We start from the raw sequence: 8,983 nt of genomic DNA on the forward strand, positions 1-8,983 counted from the left end.
ACACTGGCAGATGACAAAGTTCTACATATTGGATTGAGCTAATTTTTTGTAGATATATAATCCATGAAGAGTAGATTATATATACAAAAAATCATACACTAACTCATTGTTTAAATACATTTTTTGATAGGATGTACAATAAGGATGTCACAGTTATGATGTCACTCTAGCCGGACCTATATATATATATTCGGGGAATCGTACGTGATTAGTAAAAATTGGAACTTTTATATATATATATATATATGTAATATGTTGAGGATACGACATGTGTGCCCGGGGACCCTGGCTCCGCCAATGATTGTATTCGGGGAATCGTACGTGATTAGTAAAAATTGAAACTTACAGATATTATGAAAAATGCAACATTGATTATAGGTAGTTGATGCACTAAAATTAAAGAAGAACCAACGCAATTGTCCTTGACACCCAATGCCTAGACCCTTCCTGGTTGTTCCCCTCATGCCACCATGTTATACCAGAAATGTTCTATGATGGTCTTTCCAATAACATCTGCAAATCAGAACTGAAAGTATGAAAGTGATAAAGAGTACTTTTTTTTTGATATTGATGATAAAGAGTTTAAAGCAGTAAACAAACACTTGCACTGTAGTAGAATTGTGGATATTATTAGGTCTCAATTTACTCGGGTGCCCGTGCAAACAAATAGGGACATTTTACAGCTACACTTAAAGCACGTTTTTCTTTAAGACCACATATTACACCAAACAAATGTCAAGTCCCACTCAGTCACTCCATTATATGAATGAATAACATAAAGAAATTCACTTTCAATCACATGGTAATGGTGGCCAATAGTACGAAAATGCGGACATACAAAGGAACTCGGCCCACACTGCTGAGTGATGACAGATTTTTAAGCAATTTCATTATCATAGGATGTTGATCTCTGGTTTTTTTTTGTTGCCTAAAATTACTTCTATATCAAACCACAAATCCCTGATCGTTACTATATTGACGTCTCCATCCTTTCCACGCTTATATTAGCTTATAACATTACATTCCATTACTACCAATTCAAGTGTTTTCACAGTATAGAAAGATGAGCACTTCCTCATTGACACCATCTTCAATCTACTCACCTTGTCGAGAAACATCATCAACACTCCAACAAACACTCCAGTTTTTTGTCGAAAGCCGACCTGAACAGTGGGATTACGCCATCTTCTGGCAAAAATCCGAGGATGTTAATGGTGGACTGGTATTGGCTTGGGGTGATGGCCATTTTTGTGGTACCAAAGATACTATCACTAAACAGCCCAACACTCAAGTGAACAACAATACATTTGGAGTTGGGCTGGAGCAAAAGAAAGCACTCAAAGGACTAATAAGTGACTACTTACTGGAGACGACCGATTGGTCTATGGAAGGAGATGTCACTGATATTGAATGGTTTTATACGATGTCATTAACGCGGTCTTTTGCAGTTGGTGACGACATACCAGCCAGTGCTTATGGGAGTGGCAATTATGTATGGCTGACTGGTCTTCAAGAGCTTCAGCAGTACAACAGTGAGAGAACTAAAGAAGCTCAAATGCATGGCATTCAGACATTGGTGTGTATTCCTACTTTGAGTGGGACTATTGAATTAGGTTCGTCGGACTTGCTCAGAGAGAACTGGGAACTAGTGCAACATGCCAAGTCTGTATTTGGTTCGGACCAGGCTGGCTTCGTCTCGAAACAAGCTAGCCCAGGTGGTCTAGCTCCATTTGTTGATCGATATCTTGCGTTTGCAGATATTGGCATAACTGCTGAGGTGCACAAAGAAACTGAAACAGAAACGCACAAGGACGGACCACTGGCTTGCGGGCTATCCTCTTCGTTGGACTCTGAGCATTCAGGCTCAGATGGTCCAGTTGTAGAAGCGAGTCAAGCGACTATGGAAAAGAGGAAGCCGAAGAAAAGAGGAAGAAAACCAGGTAACGGGCTGAACATGTCAATGAACCATGTTGAGGCTGAGCGACAACGAAGGCAGAAGCTTAATCATCGGTTTTACGCACTTAGAGCTGTAGTCCCTAATGTGTCGAGGATGGACAAAGCATCTTTGCTAGCAGATGCAGTGTCATACATCAATGAGCTTAAGGCGAAGATTGGTGATTTGGAGACAGAATGTCACAAAGAACGCAAGAGAATAAAGAAGGAAAGAGTAACTCGGGAAGACCAATGTCATCATAGTATCACCATTGATAATCACCACTCAACCTCTAAATCTAACTCTGGGGAGTTTGTCGTGGTCGAAGTAGAGGTGAAGATTCTTGGAGGGGACGCAATGATAAGAGTCCAATGCGAAGATAGGAACCACCCATCAGCAAAAGTGATGAATGCACTTAGAGACCTCGACTTTCAAGTCCATCATGCGAGTTTGTCTAGCGTCAATGAACTGGTGCTGCTGGATGTAGTGGTCAGGCTTCCTGAGGACTTAAGGAGTGAAGAGAGCGTAAAAGCTGCACTCATTAGCAGATTAGAAGAATAATTCTAACTTCTTCGTCGGAGTTTTGCTTGTATTAATTTGTAAAATAAGCAAATATCCTAGTTTTCTCTTATCATATCTAACCGCTATATAGCTCTAATTTACTTCATATTAGCATTGTTGTTTAGAGTTTACGCAGTTATGAAAAAAAACAAGGGTTGTAAATAAGAATATAACCGACTTGGATAGAAAAAAGCAGGTAAATTCGGTATATGAGAAAAAGTACAAGAGAAAGGTAGTGATCAATCTCAAAACAAAATTTAGGTGCTTAGGTTAAAATTTTGACACTATCTATATTATATGATTATTAATTAAGTTCTCCGAGTACTAACCAGGAAAGGGAATGTAAGGGACATCCTATCTCTCAAGCACATGATGTACACACAGTGCACACACAATGATTCCGCCAGCTCGACTCGACTCGACTCCAAGAACACAAGTACTCGCTCACTCATCAAAATCGGTTCAACATCAACGACTCGTTACTCGACTTCAACATCACCTGCCACCCTCATCATTGTCATCATTAGTATCAGGCCTTTACCCACTGCAATACTCAAATCATTACAATCATCACATCTTTAACCACACTCTCATCATCATTACATTCTTAACCACACTCTTTTTATGACAGTCTCAAACAACATAATACCTTGAGGACGTGTCGCCTATCCTAACAGCATATATGTCTATACCACCACATGTGTCCTACCAAGTACTTGCTCACAACCTCTATAAAAATTACCCCCAAAATTACGTTGGCTTGATTCCAGTCTCACTCACACAAAGTGGCAGAGCTGCACGCCATGGCTCATCTTGGATTCCACCAAAACCAAATAGTAGCTACTAGTCTCTTGGTGAAACTTGGACCAATAACCAACTATGCATTATCTCTTTTATCCATAGAATTAAACTTCTCAATTGTTGATATTAGGTGTGCCCACAGGGATCTTGTAATTTCCACCGTACCCAATTAATTTCAACATGTTTCAACTTTCAACACATGGGCCCACACATGTAAAGTTATGTTCCTTTACCAAAACAAAAAAACATTTGTACTGTATGTGCAGCTCTATGTGCAAAGAAGGAACTGCCACGGTAAGCCGATCGAGTCCGAATTTGTGGACAAGTCTGTCCACAAACAGCAGCTTCTTATTGGTTAACAGTATTTTTGGGCAGTTTTAACAGTATTTTTGGGTAGTTTAACAGTTTTTTCGGACAGCACTCCACCAATCACCAACTGCTGTTTTGTGGACAGCAAACAGTTACTTGTCCACAAACATATTTCCTAAGCCTATCATATCCTACTATCCCTTGCATGCTCCTCCAATTATTATGGAAATAGATATATTAGAACATTTCACAAGTTACCTGTGATTTAATCATAGAGTGAAAATAGACAATTTCTTCAAAATTTACTATATAAATTGATAAAACAAGAGTAACAAATACTTAGAACTACATCATATCCAATTAGTTATATTATGTAGTCCAATAAACTAATTAACCTATCCAATTAGTAGTTGCGATTCTACACTTTCAATATTGGAAATCTCTATTATTATGTAAATTAACGTAAATTGATTATTGGATAAATTAACAATTGTTTGTTTACGTAAAAAATAATTATTTTAAATTCATTAAAAAAAAACATGTCATAGAAAAAAAACTTAAAAAGAAACAAGCAAATCGGCGTGTGAACAAACAAACTATTTAAATTGTGTCGCAAACTTGTAACCCTAACATCGGCTCACCCTGGAACAAATTCCTGGCTCCGCCACTGCTCACACAGTGCTGGATACGTAAACATCTTCTTACTCATGAAGACTAGTAATTCTCATCAACCAAAACTATCATTTTTCTTCATTTAAATTAGAGCTAAGTCATAAACACTTTGTGTAATGTCTTGTTAATCTCTCGGGGTAAAAATAGACATTTACAGAAAACGTGTAACGGGTTGCCTATTTCTTTCGCTAGGAAAAAAAATCTAAATCTAAATCTAAAGTAGATCTGTGCAACTTTCAGTCTAAGAAAATGAACTAGCTAGTTATCAAAGCCAAGACAATCAAGTACATAAATGTAACGGAAATGAAATAATATAAAATTGTGTCCTCAAAATGTCACTACCGCTTCACCGATAATCACCACCGGTCCGAAGGTGACAATGTCTAATTTCAATTGTAGGAGTAAGAGGGTCGTGATGGAAATAAAAGTGAAGATTTTTGGACTCTACATACACATACACACTACGCATTACATTACGCATTGTTTGTTAGAGTGTGTGGACCGAAAAGAAAGTCCCACATTGAACAAGAAAGGAGTTCATCATGGGTTGATAAAGTTGGAAGCTTCGCACTAACTAGTACCGGCCTTTTAAGATAAAACCCCACACCCATGGCCAAGATGTGGCCCAAGCTCAATGGGTGGTTAAGTGGGGACAATATCGTGACTAGTTATCCCACGGGCGCCGAGGCCCAGTTCTGCGGGTGTGTGTGCCTAACCTAACAATCCAGTATCGAGCCGATGGTTCTAAGGGACAAAGGCACCGATCATGCGAATCGAGATGAAATCATTCATTTGGAGCGCCAAATGCCGCAACTCAAAGGAGTTGCTTAACGGCGTGCCCGCTATTAATCAAGATTGGTGCCCCGGATGTTGTAGAGATTCGGTAGTGTAACTCGAAATTGGATCTAGCAACATGGAATGATGTTCGAGGTGGAGTAGGCTCGAGGTCGGAAAAAGCCCCTCCTTAGAGGCCCGCACACCCCGTGAGGCGCATGGATCGCGGCTCGACGATGAACGAATGTACTCCCTCGAGTTCTGGCCTAAGGTGGAGATACTCCTTTGAGTTCGGTCCAAGTGGAGATTGTTAGAGTGTGTGGACCGAAAAAAAAGAAAGTCCCACATTGAACAAGAAAGGAGTTCATCATGGGTTGATAAAGTGGGAAGCTCACTAACTAGTACCGGTGGCCTTTAAGATAAAACCCCACACCCATGGCCAAGATGTGGCCCAAGCTCAACGGGTGGTTAAGTGGAAGTTCTCCACCGTTGTTTTGGTTCGGTGGAGAGTCATGACGACCTAAAAGGAAAGCTATTAAGATAGAGAAGTTTGACTAACAAACTTCGCTATCGGAAGATGCAAATTGAGGATGTTCTCTATCGGGCGATTTGATGGAAACATTGATAAGGAGAAGCCCGAGGAGATTCCACAAGATAAATGGGATTTGCAAGATAGAAAGGCCTTGGCCACAATCCGATTGAGTCTTTCGCTCGGTAGCCTTCAATATTAAAACCGAAGACGCGCTAAGTCTCCTCATGGAGGCACTTACTACGATGTATGAACAACCCTACCGCAAACAAAGTCTATTTGATCACCAAGCCGCTTAGTATGAAAATGTTGGAGGGACTTCCTTCAGGATCACCTAAATGAATTCAACCAAACTAAGGACCAATTGAGTCGGGTTGAGATTACATTTAGTGATGAGGTGCTAGCTTTGGCGATACTTGGACAATTGCCAAGTTGGAAGGCGACTATGGCGGCTATTAGTGGCTCATGGAATGACCAAGTTGAAGTTTGAGCATGTTGTTAGTATGGTACTAAACCGAGAAATCCGGAGACAGATTGTCCGGTATCTTCGGATCAACTTGTGGTCGGCATCGGAGCAATCGAAGTAGGGAAGAAAGCCAAACAGAGTCGAGTAAGAAGAAGTGGAGGGGAGATCGAAATCTCAAGCCTCCCAATTGCAAAAGCGTTGAACACAAACCTCGAGACATAAGTGAAGTGGTGTGCTATAATAATGGGTAGGCCCGGCCACTATAGCCCCAATTGCCCGCACCAAGAAACAACAACAACATTAATAAGAACAAGAAAAAGAATCAAGAAGCTAATGTTGTTGAAATGGTAGATGACGCTTTGATATGTTCATGGAGCACGCTAAGAGTCTTGGGTACTTTGATTCAAAGATCTTTCCATGCTACCTCACATCGAGAGTTCCTTGAGAACTACACCGGCGCGTGACCTTGAACGGTCTTTCTTCGGTGATTTACCAACCTTGTGACATTGTCGGGCAAAGGTGATGTGCATATCAAGATGAATGGCTCGTCATGGTTATCGAGGGACGTCGGACATGTTCCGGTTGAGGAAGAATTTGATTTCGTGGGGCAATCGCGCAAGTGAAGGATTTGTTACAATCTTTACCGGGTGATACTTGGGTCCTCTCGGTTCATTGATTGTTGCAAATGGTAAGAAAGATGGTAATTTCTACATGACTGCACATGGTTGTGAGTCGATTGTCGGGGCACATGGCAAAGAGGATCCGAATGTTTGGCACCGCAGACTTGGTCACATGAGTGAAAAGGAATGAAAATCCTTCACTCTTCCGGTAAACTCCCAAAGTTACAAATCCGAAATTGACTGGAGAACCGTGGTATTTGGAAAGCGTAATGCGTGAGTTTTCGTGAGAATGGGTCGACCGAAGCTAGAAGGCTCGAGTTGATACATCTACGATGTCCAAATAGCTAATGTCTCTTCACTTGGCGAAAAGTCATATTTTGTGACTTTCATTGATGACCATACTAGGAAGGTGTGGGTCTATTTCTTGAGACACAAGTCGGAAGTATTTGAAGTGTTCAAGACTTGGAAGGCCATGGTTGAGAATGAGACAAGCTTGAAAGTAAAGAAGCCGAGATCCGGCAATGGTGGAGAGTATGAGGATTCAGGTTTTAAGAAGCACCGTCGACAATGGCATCAAGATGGAAAAGACTTTGCCGTGGACACCTCCCCAGAATGGGGTTGCAGAGCGGATGAATAGAACAACGACAGAGAGAGCTAGGTGTATCGCATTACACTCAGCGAGGCTTGCCCAAACAGTTAAAAGTGTTAGCACGCCAGCCTTACCCCGATCAATAGAGGACCATCGCTGCCTTTGATTTTAAGATTCCGTGAGGAAGTGTGGAGCGGGAAGGATGTGAACCTTTCCCATTTGAAGGTGTTTGGTTGTGGTCCTATGTTCACATTAGTGACCAAGCCTAGAAGCAAGCTTGATGCTAAGTCACTAAAGTGCACCTTCATCGGCTATGGCGGTGATGATTTTGGGTATCGCTTTTGGGATGATCAAAATCGGAAAATCATTCAGTAGTAGAGATGTTGTGTTTTAATGAAAAGGTGATGTACAAGGACGTAGATGAAGCACAAACCAAGGAATCCGGTACGCAGAATGCACGTAGTATGTTGAGTTGGAAGACTTTGATGTAAGTGTCGTATATAATGTGGGAGCCCCACGACGAGGATGACGAGAGTAGTGACTCGAGAATAATGAGGATACTACACCACGCGAAACATCTCCACCGCGTGCCCAAGGAAGACATCCAGCCACGTATACCGAGTTCTAGATATCCGCCCACCACCTATGTGAATTACTTGCTACTTCATCGATGGTGGCGAGCCTCAATGCTATGATGAAGCATTGGAGGTGAGTGATGCAAGCAAGTGGGGAGCTTGCTATGCAAGATGAGATGAAGTCCCTCATCTCCGTGGGCGTGGGGAGTTAGCCAAACTACCCACGGGCAAGAAGGCCTCTACGAACAAATGGGTGTATAGAGTCAAAGAGGAACATGATGGTTCCCGAGATACAAGGCAAGGCTAGTAGTCAAGGGTTTTCAGCAGAAAGCGTGCATCGACTTCACAGAGATATTCTCCCCAAAGGTGAAACCGAATACTATTCGGTCGGTGTCAGTATTGTTGCTTGTAGCCGAAGATTTGTATCTTGAGCGGTTTGATGTTAAAACCGCCTTCCTCCATGGTGACCTAGTTGAGGAAATTTATATCACGAAGAACCGGAGGGTTTCATCAAGAAGCGGTAAAGAGAATATGGTATGCAGTTCGGAGAAAAGAGCTTGTATGGTTTTGAAACAAGCCCCTAGGCGCTGGGTACGTGAAGTTTGATAACTTCATGCAAGGAAATGGCTACTATAAGTGCAACGCCGACCATTGTTGCTACTTCAAGAGGTTCGACTCAAAATTACATCATCCCCGTTGCTATATGTCGATGATATGTTAGTAGCGAAGTTCGATATGTCGAAATTGGGGAGATTGAAAGAGAAGCTAGCGAAGTTCTCTGAAGGGATTCGGGTGCGCCAAAAACGATTCTAGGGATGAGGATCAAGAGATAAAGCGTAAAGGTATTCGAGTTGTCTCGTCGAAAGTATATTGAGAAGGTATCAAGAGGTTCAAGATGGGTAGTCTGCGAAAACCAGTTTACACACCTTTGCAGAATCCACTTCAAGTTGTCCGCTGAACACTCTCCCAAGATCGTTGAGGAAAGAAACTTCACGGCTAAGGTACCAGAGTGATATCGAGAATGATTGAGCTTCAATGGAACTCTTCATGGTCAAACCGGTTTCGTGTGGTTCCTTTTCCAACACCCCTTTTTCCTTTAATATGTAGTAAATGTAACTTTTCTCAATTTAACTTCATATGCTTTATTCGCCACG

The 8,983-nt window shown here is 41.6% G+C and overlaps 1 protein-coding gene across 1 annotated transcript; it reads left to right on the forward strand.

The window, feature by feature from the left end:
- The first annotated feature begins 613 nt into the window (after positions 1-613).
- Positions 614-2,567, forward strand: LOC147495838 (transcription factor bHLH14-like). The gene has a single exon (XM_086564562.1). It carries the CDS (start codon positions 1,064-1,066, stop codon positions 2,492-2,494), a length of 1,431 nt encoding a protein of 476 aa, XP_086420688.1. The 5' UTR covers positions 614-1,063; the 3' UTR covers positions 2,495-2,567.
- Positions 2,568-8,983: the final 6,416 nt, after the last annotated feature.

The sequence above is a fragment of the Coptis chinensis genome, chromosome 6 (genome assembly GCF_015680905.1).
Source record: "Coptis chinensis isolate HL-2020 chromosome 6, ASM1568090v1, whole genome shotgun sequence".
In the NCBI taxonomy this organism is placed as follows: domain Eukaryota; kingdom Viridiplantae; phylum Streptophyta; class Magnoliopsida; order Ranunculales; family Ranunculaceae; genus Coptis; species Coptis chinensis.